Source organism: Cyprinus carpio, chromosome B1 (genome assembly GCF_018340385.1).
Source record: "Cyprinus carpio isolate SPL01 chromosome B1, ASM1834038v1, whole genome shotgun sequence".
Classification (NCBI taxonomy): Eukaryota; Metazoa; Chordata; class Actinopteri; order Cypriniformes; family Cyprinidae; genus Cyprinus; species Cyprinus carpio.
The window spans coordinates 36,249,344-36,267,097 of NC_056597.1; the positions used below are offsets into that span (position 1 = coordinate 36,249,344).

The following is a 17,754-nucleotide window of genomic DNA, read 5'->3' on the forward strand; positions in this document are numbered from 1 at the left end:
CCCTAATGCATTGCCACGTTCGGTAACTTATGCAATTTGTATTTTAAATGTATAATATTTGTAAAAACATTTTCTAATATATGAAAACGATGAACGATTTTTCCTTTTTACATCCTTTGACACACATGTTGAGTGCATTGATAATAAGTTATGGGGGCGTTTGTATTTTATTCCATAACGCTTTCCATTGAAATGAGTTGTATTTTTCTGTATTTATTTAAACTTACTCTGACCTCATTAGAGCCCAGCAGACAGTCTTCATCGCAGCTGTAGTGCTCATTATGAGAGCCGGGTCTATATCATCGCGCACTGCTCAGGGAAACGTTTTGTTCCTCGCGGATACACGCGCGGCGCACCTGTCAATCACACCGATGACGCGCGCGCAGGTTTATAAGCAGAGCGCCGCGAGCGCACAGATACTTCTCCAGAGCGCACAAGCAGAGGTTGATGCATCCGATCAATATCAAACAGATCTGCCTGTTTTCAATGTGTCCCGTCATGGAGCAGAGCGTCAAAGCGGCCGCAGCCCTGCAGGTGATCCAGACGCGCAGCTCGCCCAGCGTCCTGCTCGCGTACAAAAGCGCGACGCAAAGACTCGGCGCGACCGGGTTCAGCGTCAGCACGCTCTCCAAAGCAGGACTGGGAATCCTCAAACTGGCCACGACGCAGCTGAAGCAGCAGGAGCAGAAGGCGCGGGTGGTGCGCGCGTCCAGTCTGGGTAAAGCGCACCCCGCGTCCGTCGATAAAAAGTCCCCTCTGGACCAGCTGGCCGCGCTTGTCCTGCACGGCAACGCGCGCCTCCCGCCGCTGGCGAACGAGTCGCATGTCGCCAAGCCGCAGAACTGCAGGCGCATCGTGGTGCTCGGCGCGCCGCGCGTCGGGAAGACCTCCATCCTGCGCCGCTTCCTGCGCGACGGCTTCGAGGAGCGATACGAGCCCACGAGTGAGGATTTCCACCGGAAACTCTACCAAATCCGCGGAGAGACTTATCAGATAGACATACTGGACGCGTCCGGAGAGAGGAGCTTTCCCGCCAAGAGGAGGCTGTCCATCCTGACCGGTGCGTAAAAGTTTCTCAAACGCTCTCATCAAGAATACTTTCAGCTGTATACAGCGCTCCTGATGAGATGCTCCGAACAACTCGGTGTTCTTCACTTTGGTCCTTCAGATCAGTCAGTGATTTTCCAAAGCACTATTAAACAGATGAAGAGCTAGACAGTGAAAGGTTATTTGTAAAACCCAAAAGCGTTCTGCTTCCTTGGAATCTTGTTTCTGGAAATATTGCATGAAATATTTATTTGTGTATTTAAAAGTTTCAAACACGCTCTTATGAGGAAAAGTTTGGATGTACAGCGTTCCTGGATTTCTGTATGGCTTGACGATGGCTTTATAATTGCTGTATGAGGTTGCTGGTGTCACATTTGGTTTCCAAAGCACCACACACAGATGGAGAGCTAGATAATAAAAAAGTTATTTCTGAGGGAATCAGGTTAAAACTCAATCAAAGAACTTATATAAAAATAATAATACAATTATTCTATAAACAAACAAATAAATAAATATGTAACAAATAACAAAAAAAACAAACAAAAAAAAAAATATATCACAAATAAAATAAAATGAAATAAATTATGACTATTTATTTTAAATTCAATTAAAGGAAATTAATTCTTGAACTGATGCTTGTTCTCCAATAAACGTAAATCGAGTGAATGAATTTCCAAAAAGCCAACGCGTGTTCATTAATTTAGAACACGGAACATAAATCTTAATTATTGCATAAATACATTTAGAATATTGCAATCGCTTTTAAATCATATAATTGATGATGGCAATACTTTGGAGTGTCAAACTTGAGTTGAATCTAAACTTCCTGTCTGCACTTTAAGTTCCAACAGTGCTGCATTTTTCTTAATAGCCTAGAATGATATGTTTCATATGTCAGATATTGACCCTCTGTCGTCTCTTCTGTGTTTTTTAGGTGATATATTCCTGCTTGTCTTCAGTCTAGACGACCGCAGCTCGTTCGAGGAAGTGCGCGCTCTGCACGCCGAGATTGTCGCGGCCAAAACCGCGTTGCACCGATCCAAACAGAAAGCGTGCGTGCCGACGGTGGTCTGCGCGAACAAAGTGGACTTGCCCTCCGAGCAGCACGCGGTGTCTCGGACAGAGGTGCTCCGTGCGCTCGGTAACGGCTGCGCTCTGTTCGAGACCTCCGCCAAAGACAGCGTCAATCTGGAGCAGGTGTTCGAGGCTCTGGCGCGGCGCGGCGGTCTCCCCCTCGAGACCGGACCCTCGCAGCACCGCAAGGTGTCCATCCGCTCGTACCAGGCGCTGCGGGCGGAGAGAGGGAGCACAGCGGCGGCGTGCGACGCTCCGTGCGGCGCTCTCTACCCGCTGGCCCGCAGACCGAGCTTCGGCACCGACCTGCGGCTGGTCCTCGGGCCCAAAGCCAGCAGAAAACAGAGCAAAGCGCTGGACAAGTGTCAGATTCAGTGAAACAAGTCAGACTGAGAGAAAGAGAACCGCTTTCAACAAAGAACACTGAGGATATTGCAGATACTTTGATACGTGTTTACCAAAAACAGCACATTCTATTCATGGAGATGGGTCAGAATAAGCTTATTCATTCAGTTTTCAGATGATATATAAATCTCAATGAAAAAGAGACCTTTATTACTTGTTTTGTGGTCCAGGGTCACATACTGTATATATAGAATTGACCATTGCATTTTAATCCTGGCCTGTAAAATGCATCATGTTGCATATGCTGACATAGCAAAGCCATTAAAATGTTTGTCACTGATGTACAGAGTCATTTTAATTCTACTCAGTGCATTTTAATGTGTGAGGAACTATGAGACATTTAAAGTAAACTTTAGGTTTAACACCACAGATCCCCACTGTAAACCCCCTGTTGAAGATCTGCCATATTTAATGACTTGAATGAAAATACTGTGATTACGTCTGAGACATGATGAACCGAACTGACTTGAGGCCGCTTTTATCAGAGCCTCGTTTATGTCTTTCTGATGAAGATCCACTGAGAATGATTGAAAAGCCTGTTAAGCGACTGCAGTTTGTCTGAATGCACGAGATACTGTATAATATGTATAGACATTTGAAATAAAACATTTTCATACAAAGCGTGTCGTCATGAGTCAGCCTGATGATTTGGTGAAAAGCTGTACTAACAGATGCCTCCTCAGCCTCGTAATGAAGAAGAGAGAAGTGTGTCATGATTCATTCATTCAAAATAAATGAATAATCGAGAGCCTGTGGGCGTAAAGATGAAATGATAGAGCCTTGACTCTCTCTGATTGCATAAGACCCACAGGATGTGCTGTGAGAAAGAGAGGAAACTATCTATCTATCTATCTATCTATCTATCTATCTATCTATCTATCTATCTAAACCCCAATTAATAAAAACAGAATGCAATCATTTGAAAATATCATAAAGCAATATTTTATTCACAACAGATCATAGAAAACATATAGTTTAAACATATTGCAAACTGAGGAAATGTACCATTTTAAGAAAAATAAATAAGGTAATTTGGAATTTTAATAGGCACAGCACATCTCAAAGAAGTTTTGTTAAGTGTATAAAGTATGTGTTCCTAAAAAGAAACAACTGGAGGAACATTTAGTAAATACTTAGGTTAATTGGCAACAGATCAGTAACATGACTGGGCATAAAAAGAGTTTGGTAGAGCGAGGTTCACCAATCTGAAAGAAAAAAAAAGAAAAACAAAACCTTTCATGAATAATGTTCCCAGAGCTAATTGTAGTCCATTACTGATTGCAGATTACATGATGAAAATTGATGCAACATAATCTAGGTTATTCATTTAGGGAATGTAATCTGACTACTATTTTAGATTACTTTTTTTAATTAAACTTGTTAACTAACAATAGTGATATAAAAAAGAGAAAGAAAATGCATATTTTTTATATCAACATCATAAAATGCATTAAACATTACATTAGTGAGTCTATTGCGAGTGAATAGTGAGTGTAAAACAAAAATAATTTAAACACTTGAACACTAACATATTTATTTATTTATTTACCTGCATGTCACTTAGCAGACACGTATTAACATGCAATGTGTTAAATTATTTTAAATATGAACTTTCTTAGGGATATTTCAAGTAAATATTTTATTTTAAGGGGTTTGGCTGACAAAACGTTTGGGAATCCCTGCATTATATGAACAAACATTAGAAACATTAAGAAGAAGAATTAGCTTTCTTCTCCAGATGTGCGCAAACACATGAGGATTTTTTTTTTCTTTTTTCTTAAGGTGCTCCTGGTACATACATACATACATACATACATGAATACATACACATCTGACATGAGAACAGAATAAAACAGCAATGATATTACACACCCAAAAATACTTTTGTCCAGACTTCCATACTCAACAATTACTGAAGGTCACTGGATATGATGATGACATAGTGATTCACAAATATACATCAGTGTTTAGTAACTTGCATAATTATGTTTCATGGCCTAATTGCTTGAGAGATGCTATTTTCTCTCAAAATTCAGAAGCATGGTTTGCAAAGTTATTTACACAACAGTATAGTCAAATATAAATGGTATAACACACAGTAGGATCTTTAGAAATGAAAATTTATAAGAGAAAATATCTGATCAGCTACAGAACATAATAGCTAAGACAGATGCCCGTAATCTTCGGCCCTCGGGTGGCACTGCATTAACACAGGAATGATGCTGTACTGCAAATCCCTGCATGAGCTCAGAAATCACCGTCTGTGAACACAGTTCACTGTGTCATACACAAATGCAAGTTAAAGCTTCATCATTCAAAGAAGAATCCATATGTGAATATGATCTAAATGCTGTCATGTTCTCTGCTGAGATTTATTGCCGTATTTCTGTGTGTTAGTGTGCTCGGTCTGTGAAGGGTTAATGTGTGTGAGAGCGAGCCAGTTATTTGTTTGTGCACCGGCTGACATTTCTGCAGATGAATAGACTGAAAGGCAGTGGAGGCTGTTATTCATCCTCTGGAGAGCAGATTCATAATTACATCTATTCAGATCTGTGGACACAGTTTTTATCTCCACAGGCAGAAATGATGGTTCAGATACATGAGAGCGCTCAGATGAAACACTGACCCACCGACAGGAGGATGATCAGTGTTTCACTTTCTAAAGATCTTCCTGATGCTTTCATCAACCCTGAACATGTATGATATGGCATACAATTCAAATACTTGCACTATTTCTGAAACACACCGCAAGTATGAACATTTTCATATGAAATACACAAGCGACATTTCTCAAAATGTGAATCAAATAACTAATAAACTACACCACCCAATTTGATACCCTTTTGAAGTACACAATATTTAAGCAAAATAAATAAATCAAATCAAATGGCTTTAGCAAATATATTTTGCAGGTTGAAAAACCTATTGAAAAAATTCATTACAAAATGTACACTGAAAGGCAAAAAATATATATATTTCCAACCTTAAAATATATTTTGAGTTTTATTCTACAGTACATTTTAAACAATTTAAATAATTTTCAATTATACATTTACAGTAGATTAAAAAATGGCCAAAACATGAGTAAATCAAAGTAACTGATATATTTTACAATCTCTATTAGCTACATATTTTTGGTATTGCTTTTCATATTTTGTTTCAGGCTGCGGATCACATGAGGAACTCTGAGACTAACATCCATCACATTCAGCCTCCATCATTCTGTACCTGCACACCTACACACGCATCTGGATCTGTGTGAATGAGTGTGCAGAGAAAGAGTGCTTTGTGTGCGTGAAGGTCAGCGCTGATTGAATAGAGTTCACTTATAATGCAGGAGAGAGAGAGAGAGAGAGAGAGAGAGAGAGAAAACATGAAAAACTGTTCCCCTTAAAACCAAAACATCCAACATCCAATCTTAATTATATAATTCAATCTTTGGACACTATATCTAACATTAAACAACCAAACACACATAGAATAAACAAACAAAAAATTAAAAAGAATATGTGGTTTGATAATGAATGCAAACGTCTCAGAAAAGACCTTGGATGACTTCCTAACAAAAAGCATAAAGAACCAGCCAATCAGACGCTACGGCTCGCATGCTCCAACTGTTTGAAAAATTATAAAAAGCTCATTTGTAACAAAAGAGATCAATATTATGAAGTTAAAATTGATGAAATCGATGAATCAATAGACCAAAACAATTTCTGGAATCTCTTTAAAAAAAATTTACTCAGAGCGGCACAGTCTGGAGATCTTACTTTAAAACTCTTTACCAAAAACTAGAACCAGACCTCAACCAGCCCCAAACTAAAACACAGAGAAAACTAGAAGATTTGAAGAAAACAGTAAAAAATTACCAAAACCCACTGGACATAATTATAACAACATCAGAAATATCAGAGCACATTAAAAAATCTCAAATTAAAGAAGGCATGTGGACAAGACAACATCAGTAATGAGATGCTCAAACTCAGCAGACCCTCAATAACTCAAGCTCTGGTAAAATGATTCAATCTGGTGACCTCCCTGAGGCCTGGTCTGAAGGACTGATCACACCTATATATTAAAAAGGAGATAAACTGGATCCCAGTAATTACTGTGGCATTTGTGTGGAGCAAAGCTTTTCTGCAATATAATAAACATTCCTCACAAGACACAACATCCTAAATAAATCACAAATTGGCTTTTTCCACACTCTAATTAACAAAAATCTAAAGGACAAACAAAGAATTTTTTTACATGTTTTATTGATTTTAAAAAAGCTTTCGACTCTATTTGGCATGACGGATTACTATACAAATTATTACAAATTGGCATTGGTGGAAAAACATTCAATATTATACAATCCATGTATAAAAACAGTAAATGTGTGGTCATTATTGGGAATCTGAGAACAGCGTTCTTCCAGCAGGGTCGTGGAGTGAGGCAGGGATTCAGTCTGAGCCCAACACTGTTTAACATCTACATCAACGAGCTGCAGAAGCTCTGGAGCGCTCCGGCAGCATCCCGGGCCTCGCTCTGCACCACTCTGAAGTCAAATGCCTGCTGTATGCGGACAACCTGCTTCTGCTGAGGGTCTCCAGCACAGCCTGGCCCTGCTGGAACAGTGCTGTGAGGAGTGGGTACTGACGGTAAACATGGGGAAACCTGTTCCAGAAGAAGGCCAGGTCTCAGGGAAGCAGATACCAGTTCAGTTACGGAGCAGAAGTCCTCGAGCACAGCACCAGCTACACTTACCTGGGCATCGAGATCTCAGGATCAGGGGGCTTCAGTCTGGCTGTGAAGGGCCTAAATGAAAAGGCTCGGAGGGCATTTTATGCCATAAAAGCACGGTTTGGCCAATTAAAACTACCAATCAGAACATGGATTAAATTATATCACACAATCATCAAACCAATCCTACTGTACGGGAGTGAAATTTGGGGACCAATATTAAAATTAGAAAACTGGGATAAAAGTTTAATAGAAAGAACACAAAGGGTAAACAGAGGCACTTCTAATAATTCCTGCAGGGCTGAACTGGGTTTATACCCCTGACACATTGAAATTAAAAAAAGAGCTGTTCAATTCTGGCATCACCTGACTCAATCTGAAACTGAATCTGTTCAATATAAACCCCCCCCCCAACACAGTTTCTTATCCTCTAAATACACTCGTGCTTCAACTAATGAATGAGTCTGACTCCAATCACAACCTCAACATTCATTAACAAATTGACAAAAATCTGAAGTAAAATTATGATGAAAAATTAATTTGATTTAAAAAAAAAATATTTGACCTCCAAACCAAACTCCAGTGTTATTCGGCCCTAAACAGAACCACAAAATTGGCAAATTACTTATCAATCAAGCAATTAAAAGAAAGAAAAATCCTTTGAAATATCGGCTCAGTGATCATGATTTGGAAATAGAGATCGGTAGACATAAAATATCATGGATACCGCGAGAACAGCGACTGTGCAAACACTGTGAGCTGAATCTAATAGAGGATGAGAAACACTTCCTTCTTGTCTGCCCCAAATACACCACAATAAGGGAAACATTCATTCCACAATTTGAAGCACTGAATTGTTCATTTTTGACTCTAAATGAAACTACACTATATACTTGGAGAGAATGAGACGGCAGTCAAACTAGCTGCAAAATATTTATACACGATACACACCATACGAAATGGCTAATTTATTGTATTCAACTGCTTTATTTGATATACTTAATTGTATATAATTATAAGTACTATTATTAACATTAGAAATATTATCTGCTGTTGTTATTTTAATTGTATTGTATTGGTCTATTTCCTTTTACTTTGATGATGTAATCATATTTTATATTTTATTCTGTATTTAAATGCCTTGGCAATACTCAAAAGCTTTGAGAGAGAGACCGAGTTTATTGGTCAGAAGTTGCTCTTTCAAATCTAAGGAGACTTTATCAGAGTTTTCATTTGGATATTATTTCAGATGTTTCCGACCCATATGAGCTATACAATTCATAAGGGCATGTTTGAAATGCAGTATGCACATTTTTATGAAACAAATACAGTAGGCTAGAGCTGTTTTTGCCTAAATGTGTAGTAAAAGGGTTTCCCAATGCGTTTTCTAACATACAGTATTTTGGAAAATATATGCATATTGATATTATAAATTATTGAGATAATATATTTTGAAGAAGATGGACAATATATAAATATACAGTATATTGAGAATAATAGAAGAAAATATATAACATTAATGATATATAGTGTATGTTATTTTATTATTATAAAAAAGTAAAAAGTAAATATTATGCAGAAACAAACTATTTCTGAGATATTTCCAAAGACTATAATATCAAACACTTTCATCACAAGATATTTGCACGTGTTTCCGTGTGTTGCACAGATGCTAAGGACAGTGTAGCGGCTCTAGTTACTGCTAGTTTCTGTGGATGCGTGGTTGGCATGGCAACAGAACCTCGGTTCTGTTCTGTGTCCTTGCGCAGCGTCCTTCACGCGCCGCTCAGGTGCCTGCTTCCCTCTCTTCTCGTGTTTAAGAGTCCAAAAACCTCTTTCGAGAAGAACTGCTTCAGATTATGGAGACCAAAACAAACACTTCTTGTGCAGAACGAGAGACAAGCAGAAGCATTCATTATTAATACTTTTCTATTGAGTAGAGTAAAGCTTTTACAACGTGTGAAGAAACAGAGTTCACGCTGCATTTGAACTGAGGCAGGGAACATTTGTTAAAAGTTATATGAACATTAGGACAAAACATTTTGAAATTAATGTAAAGTATCGAACATTTATTTAGAACATTTAAAAATTGACATTGAGTAATTAATATCAGGAAATCGATACTGTCAACCCAGCCCTGATGTGTGTGCTTGCAGGAGTGTTTCATGACTCCATGTTAAATGTCAGTAATATTCACACCTGTTTGCCAAATGAAACATTCAGCCCTGTGTTCGCCTGATGCAAAGTTTATTAACCACTAATGAAAAAAAAAAGATCCTATAACAAATGATTACGATTTTATTGTAGCTGTTATTCTTGCAGAAACTGTACATGGTTTATTTTGTTGACTTGTGCAGATACTACGTGAAACACCTGGATCAGATCAAGCTGAAGTCATGGAGATGTTACGCAGAAGCACAGCAGCCTGTGAAGAGACGAGAGACGGACAGGTGTTTGCTGGAGAAGAGGGACTGGCACGCAAGGCCAGACAGAGATCGAATCACACATGAATTGTGGAAAAAAGAAAAGAAGTGATGACAGGACACAGATGATGTAAAAAGAGGTAGAGAGAGACGTATGAGAGTCGACCGCTGTGATTATTGTTTTCGAGGTTTCTCACGAAACCTGTTGAGAACATGTCTGGGTCTTTCATGCCAAAAAAATAATAATAATAAAAAAATAAATAAATAAAATAAATACAAAACAATATATTATATTTTAAACAGTTTTTAGAACATTGCAATTTATTTTCTTCATGCATTGTTTTTTTTCTTCTTTACATTTTTAAGTTAAACACTGTATGACTGTCTTATTTTGTATTAATTTTACAAACATATAAAACATATGTTACATTTAATTTAAAATTAGTTTAATGCATTTAATTTATCTCATGAATAGAATGTAATTTAGATTGGATGCCTGCCGTTCTGTTTTGCTGAGACAGATAAAAGCTTGATTCATTATGATCATTTCCACTATTTTCTTTTACTCACCGATCACACGAGGGTTTGCCGTGTTTAATGACATGGTGACATTCAGTCATGATTTGTGATATTATCCTCAGCATCACGCTAATGGACAGCTTTCTCTAAAACATCCCAGACTGAAAACCTGAACGCTGCGTCGCTCCGCAAATGACTGTTTGTGTAGAACAGGCCTGAAATACAGACCCAGCCCTCTGTATGATTATTCATGATTTTAATGTGAGATATTATGGTATAATCATCTGATGAAAACACCATTGTGCTCGACAGCTCTCAGCGAGGACATGCATTTCAATGTCTCGTGGAGCGCAGGATATCCGGGGCCTTCAGAATGAAAGAAACCATTCAACACATCTCAGACATTCAGTGGATTTCAATGCAGTTCATTCATCTGTTGGGTCGTAAGAAACAGAAAGCGGAAAAATATGAAGACAAGACCTGCCTTACAAACTCACATCCTGCCTGATATCAAAAACTCAGTGTTTCTTTAAAACAAGGCCTTGTGGGAGCTCTTGATCGGTGAAGGCTGCTGCTGGGAGATAAAGTCAAACAAGATAACATTCATTGTACATTACAATCATGTTAAATACTCTTTTTTTACCCTAAAGGTGACAGAAAACATGGACTTGAGTTGCTTTGGTGTTGTGTTTTCATTTTTGGAGATTGTTTTTCATCTTTAAAATGTTCATCCTGTTTGGATGCTGGTCTTGACTCTCAGGTTAGGTCTCTGCAGTGTCTTACTTCGAACATGAGGTGGCGCTGTTGTGTACAAAAAATTGCAACCTGTAAATTGCAAGTGGGTTTTTATTTGTTCATTTATTTATTTATTTTTTATCCTACAGGCTATTAAATTCATAATAATGAAGTCTATAGTGACCTGTATTAAATCTATAATATCATAGCAATGTCCAATGTTTTTAAAGTCTCCACATAGAGACATGGTTTCTTTACTAGGACATGAATGTTGACATAGATTTTTATTAATAGGCATTAGTTCTTTAGTTTCTGTATACACGCCAGCTATTGGAGACATTCTCAAGTTACTTTGTAAAGGGGCTGCTAAATTAAAATGCATAAACATAAATCCAGAAATCTTTGGGTGGATGCTTGTGTAATTTATCAAATAGACACTTCATGTATTTGCATTCATGTTTTAATTCAACTTCTACAAAATAGTTTTAATGCTCAAAATATAATTAGTAAAGGGGAAAAAAGAAAGTTGCACAGTTACAAATCAGGAAGAATCAGCGTTACACTGCCATCAAAATACTTTCATGCAACTTGTGTCATATTTTAATGTTCTGAAGGCATAAGATTGGTTGAAGACTTTGGTTGAAGTAGCCTAGTTAGTGAAAATAGTGACCTTGGCCACACATGCCCAGAAACACACATACAGTAAGTGCAAGACAGAAGGTGCACGCTACACTTTTTTTTTCATAGAATCAGCAGATAGCTGTGCTACGTAACGATACAGTTTAGTAAATGCTATGTAAAGATTTAATGTATGTAGTAATCAAATCCATAGTCAGAACCCCGCTGTGTGTGTCGAGCTTTTCTGTTCAGCCGGGACAGGCGGGTGTTTGTTATTGTATGTGAAGGCCTCCCTTTGAAAGTAAGAAAGTGACGCCCACACCACTTCCATTTTGCTCAAAATATAGACATAGCCTACACTGGGAGTGCTGTTATATGAGGGAAATTAGAGATGATTAGACAACAGGCTTTAATATATGCGGGAACTGGATTCTTCACTGTCATCAACTTCAGTGTGAATAGGGTTGACCATTTTGTCCTCCAACACAACTGTAATATATCACATGTAAACAATATTTTAATTTTAGAGCATTTCCCTTGGGCAGCATCACCTAAAGGAAAACCTCTTTTTAAAGCCAAATGAAATATTATGCTTTTTACATGCACTGGTCAGTTTTTGCCTCCATAACATGACTAATGGAAAGAAAAGTAACAATTACAACATGTTTTATATAAAGGCTTTTTCAAATTATTATTGTTTTCTCAAGCAGAGAGATTTGTTTATATGTCAACCCCATTTATTTACATTACACTTTGATCCTAAATGTTTTTTTTTATGGCTGTTATGGCATTTTTTTTTTTGTTTTTTATGATAGAAAGTGAAAATAGGTGTCCAAAACCTCCTCTGTGAAAACTTCAACACTTATATTTCTTCTATTATCCTCATTTGTAAGTCACTTTGGATCAAAGCGTCTGCTAAAAGACTAAATGTCAATGTAATATATATATTATTAAAGCCTGTTGTCTAGTTAACTCTAATTCCCTATATATATATGTGTGTGTGTGTGTGTGTGTGTTTTGTTTCCCTTGGATGTGAGCGTCTCTCACTACAGCCACTGATTAAAAAAAAAAAAAAACTTTCAAACCAAAATAAGGAAGCTTTTCAATTTTCTGTTTTTGAGGGTCTCTTCTGGTAAATCAGGGCTGTTTCTGTCAGAGCACTGTATTCTTTCAGTTTCACTTTTCACTGCGAAAAAGTTTAGTTAAGCCCAAAGGAGAGCTAAAAACTTCACAAAACCTGCTGAGCACATGCGTCAGGTGAATCTAGACAAGCATGCAAAGTTTTAAGGGGATCGGACCACAGCTGGCGCTATAACATTCATAAACCTTAAAAAACCTGAACAAACAGGATTTGGGCGAGACTCACACTGACACAGACAATGGAAAAAGAAAAAAAAAGAAAAATAAAAAACTAGTTATCGACATGCTAGTGATATATGGAGATTAAAAAAAAGGAGTGGGTAGATTTTTATCATTATAGGGTGATTGTGTATACACTGCCAACACACACTGATGTCCAAACAACATGAGAAAGTGAATATTGCATTAAAGTTCCCTGATGATCAGTGGTGGATAAAGTACCTAAAAGCCATACTCAAGTAAGTTTGGTAGAAGTTGAAGTCACCATTTAGAATATTACTTGAGTAAAAGAGATATTACTTAAGTAAAAGTATGTGATATTTATTGTACTTAAGTATGAAAAGTATTTTATATTAAATGTACTTAAGCATTGAAAGTAAAAGTACAAGTAAATGCAAAATGGAAAAAGAGCAAATGTTTATTCACCATTTTAATAACAAGATTGTTATTAGTTTTAACCCGTTCTTCTATATTGTATCTTTTTGTTTGTGCTCATGTCACCCATGTCTTTGGGTTCTTTCATTGGGCCGATTAGTGGACATTACAGGTGCATTTCCCAAGACAGTAATAGAATTTGAAGAAAAATGAATGTACATCGTTACTTAATATTTCATAACAAACACAGTATGAAAAACTCTGGAGCCGGTTGAATAAAATGCTTACACTAGACAAGTAAGTCATCATATATTTTCTTTAGGATTTGACATATTTTTTTCCAGTCTTTATTGGTCTACTTCCAAAAAGTAAGCTTGATTACCCCTTGAAAAACAGTCTTAATCATGACAAAGTTTATGTACTGGCCCCAGTCAGAACATGAAGAACAGTGAAAGTATGTGAAGGCAGTGGGTTTGTCTGTGATAAGATGTGATCTTATAGTAAACAGGATAGAAATAGAATAGATTGAGCTAGTGTTAGAGGGCCAAGTTATTATTATTATTTTTTTTTATAATAAATAAAAAGGAAAACATGTAGGTAGAATAGAAATAAAAAAGAGAACGCTAGTTACAAGTTTTGTTTTTATTTAGTTTTAATAAACAAAACGCCAAGTATGGAGACCCAGTTGTGTTCTGCAATTAACCCATCCAAGTGCACACGGAGTAGTGAACACACACACACACACACACACACACACACACACACACACACACACACACACACACACACACACACACAGCTGGGACATTCATTTAGTACATAAAATATGTACATCTTTCTGTTCAATGTTTGGGTCAATAGAATTATTTTATGTTACTGATAGATTGCATTTAAAAAGGCAGTAAAAATATTATGATCTTAATTTTGGTTTTGATAAAAGAGCACAAAATATCATCCAACAGCAAACCCAAAGGATATAAAACAATAAACATGAGTATTTCAAAATTGGTTGAAGCAATTTTGGGGACAGATAATGACTTCTTTGTAAAAACAGAGATTTTTATTATTATTTTTGTTTTCATAATAGCAGAGCTCTATGAAGGAACTTTAGCACCACATCTTCACATCTGCCTTAACTGTGTAAAACAGCATCTTCTAGAAAAGCCTAGTTACTAAAGACTGCGGAAGGGAACAGAAATATATGTCAGTGGGTTTTAGACTTTTCACTGAAGAGTAGAATTATTTAAACTTTTATTTAAGCTAAAAATTAACAAAACCATAGGAACATAGTAATTTCCATGAAATGCAGTTTTCCCCCATGACTTACTGTAAAAGCCTTAAATCTTTTTGAATCATCCCAGTTTACAGGAAAGATTAATACATAATCATTGGCTCAGTGGTTCTCCCTTAACATCTCTGTAATAATCTTGACCTTCAGCTTCCCTAATGTGTTTACGCAGAGGTTTTGTTTTGCGTTAGTGTCTCTCATCTTTTGATCTCAGTTCCTCCAGTGATCGTAGTATAAAAACCCTGAGATGATCTGAGAGACACTCAACATTGACTTAAAGGAGCTCAGCTTCAACAGCTCCTGTGACCTCAGGTTAGTATATTTGACTTTGTCATGTTTAGTATGTGTACAGCATGTTTAGCATGTAGCCTAAGTTTATTTCATTTTGATTTACATCACAGGTCTTTGAAAACAACTTTGCAGACTCTTTCAGCTGCTGAGAGGAGGTCTGTTGAAGGTAAGATATCTATGATATGTTAAAATAATGAATCAAATTCTTCCTGTCAATATTGTGTCATGGATTAAAAGCACATATCAAATAGGTCTATAATGTAATCACCCATGTGTTAAAAGTTTTTATTTATTTTATTTTATTTTATTTATTTTATTTAGTACAGCTATGTACTATGATTTTACATTTCTGTTCAGTGTTTGTGTCCAACTCTTTTAGATCTTTGAAATGCTGCATTTATTAGATAAAAACAGTGATATTATGACATATTTTCAGAATTGAAAATAAGTTTTTATGAAAATTAAATAATTTTTAAAATGTATTCCTGTGATGTGCAGCTGAATTTTCAGCATCATTCCTCCAGTCTTCAGTGTCACATGATCTTCAGAAATCATTCTAATATGATGATTAGCTGCTCAAGAAATATTTCTGATTATTATCAGTTATAATAATAATAATAATAGTAATAATAATAATAATAAGCTCTTAACTGCAAACATCTGTTTAGCTTATCATGTCTATCTAGCTGAAATCAAGTGTTTTGAAGCCGTATTAGTTTAAACTTCTGACAGATGGTTTTTTGAGCGCAAACATCCGAAGCACTTGTATAAAAAGTGGCTGCACACAGCATGAGAGTAATGTTACTAAAGCTCTCTTTCACACTCGAGTTTATGTTAAAAAATTATATAAATATAAAAAGCATACAGACGCATTTTGCCATCTATAATTTAGAATGCCTTGGATTTTTAATTTGAATAGACTAATAAGTCACGTGTGTGCACTCTCGTGTGTGATTTGGTGATATACTCGATAATGTCAGATTACATCATTACAACAAACACTTACCATATTATCGCATGAGAAAGCCTATACTGTATATCGCAGGACCCCGGACTCGACTTGAGAGGAAACTGAAATCATCTGCGGTTTGTGTGAGCACTTGACTTGTTTGCACATGAGCAAAGGTGTTTTTTAGGAGTCTAACTTGCAAACGCCGGACCACTGATTAATCAAACCTGCTTTCTTGCAGTCTGTGTTCTTCTGACTTTATTTTGTAGTAAGTAATAAATATGCTTCGGGGAAATGTATGGGAGTAAAAGTATACATTTTAATTAGGAAATGTAGTGGAGAAAAAGTGAAAGTAAAAACTCATGTAAAGTACAGATACTCCCAAAAAATCTTGAAGTACTGTAATGAAGTATTATTACTTTTGTTATAAAAATAACCATGCATACACATGTTGTTTCAATATCCAGCTCGCAGGGAATCTCATATTGTAAGAAGGCAGATAAAAGAGAGACGCCATGGATTTTCTGAAATTCGTGGGAGGCGTGGCACTGGGTGTGTCCGAGTGCGCGGTGGGCGTGACCAGAGCCGTGGTGGACGTTCCTCTGGGGATAGTGAAAGGAGCGGTGTACAGCACCGTAGAGGCCGGCAGTAAAATGAGCAGCGTGGGCTCCGCCGCTGAACTTATTGGTGCCACTGCAGTTCTGCTGGTGTCCCCGGTGACCGGCGCTGTGAGCGGAGGAACCAAAGAGATCGTCAAGGCGCCAGAAAAAGTTGTGCATGGTATTGTTAATGGCGTGAAAAGAGTGTTTGATGATTGAGCATGAAACATAGACCTCATCTAAAAGTGTAAGTTTTTGTTTTTGATAAACCTTTAACACTCATATTGATAATGCACAAACAGCTCCCCCTGCTGCCAATGAGCCTGCACATGTAACATCTCTCTATAAAACCATCTGAGACCATGGACACAAAATGTATATGAAAAAAAATGATTTCATTTCGACTCCCATTTAAAATTCCAGTTAAATATGGTTTGATGATGTGTCTAAAAATTACTTAATATAGTAATATAGACACATTTATTTTTTTATTTTGTGCAGGCCTAAATTATCTCTGGTCTTTCTGTTTTCAGTGTTTGAATACTTGTAAAATAAAAACTTATCAAACGATTCTTTGTTTTTCTTCAGAAAACAGACACTGCACAGTTATCCTCTCTAGACACATTTCACCATCACTTCTATGGAAAGATTATTATTATTTGTTTTTTTTGCAACTTGTGCTTGCAATAATACTGTAACATTACAGCATTTCTATCAATATTGTTCCTTATTATATCAAAATATATTTGCATGTCAGTGAAACTTGTAATCTAGTCGAATCAAGTGACGAATTTTTAAGCTCCATTTCAGGCTAAATAAATATTTTATTGTTAATACACCTGAAAGTATGTAGAATTTGCTCTCATTAATAATGTAAAGGTTGGAATTAAATAAAAAAACAATGTTCAGTTTTTCACTAAACATTTGCACATTTTGGTTCAGACAAATTAAGCCCACAAATAATAATAATAATAATAATAATAATAATAAACACTGAATAAAACTGTTGGACAATAACTGGAAATAACCACACCGAGATGGCAGGTTATTTCAATGTGGACTTTTCAGATGGAGGAATTTCTCATTGGTAACGGTAAGACACTTTACAATAAGGGTACCTGAATTATCATGTATAAATGCCTAAATGAATACTTAATTTATCGAATACTAATGATTATTAAAGCTGGAGTCATGTGGATTCATGCATGAATCCTATCCTTAACTACAACTGGAGTCATGTGGATTCATGCATGAATCATGACAGGCTTAATTACATGTTAATACATGTTTGAGAGTTAATGCATTATAATTAACATTTGGGTCAACAGCCTCTTTAAGGAAGAAAAAGAA

At 36.6% G+C, this 17,754-nt stretch overlaps 1 protein-coding gene and 1 long non-coding RNA gene across 2 annotated transcripts; both read left to right on the forward strand.

Moving 5' to 3' along the window:
- Positions 1-375: 375 nt before the first annotated feature.
- Positions 376-3,167, forward strand: si:dkey-27j5.5 (GTP-binding protein Rhes; the record flags this gene model as incomplete). The annotated part of the gene is made up of 2 exons (XM_019087728.2): positions 376-1,060; positions 1,982-3,167. Coding segments are annotated over 2 exons (1,203 nt in total), but the record flags the coding sequence as incomplete, so codon positions are not given.
- Positions 3,168-14,745: 11,578 nt separating this feature from the next.
- On the forward strand, positions 14,746-16,658 carry LOC109071255. Its single transcript, XR_006153915.1, has 3 exons — positions 14,746-14,877; positions 14,967-15,022; positions 16,273-16,658. It is a non-coding gene; the product is annotated as an uncharacterized LOC109071255 (long non-coding RNA).
- Positions 16,659-17,754: the final 1,096 nt, after the last annotated feature.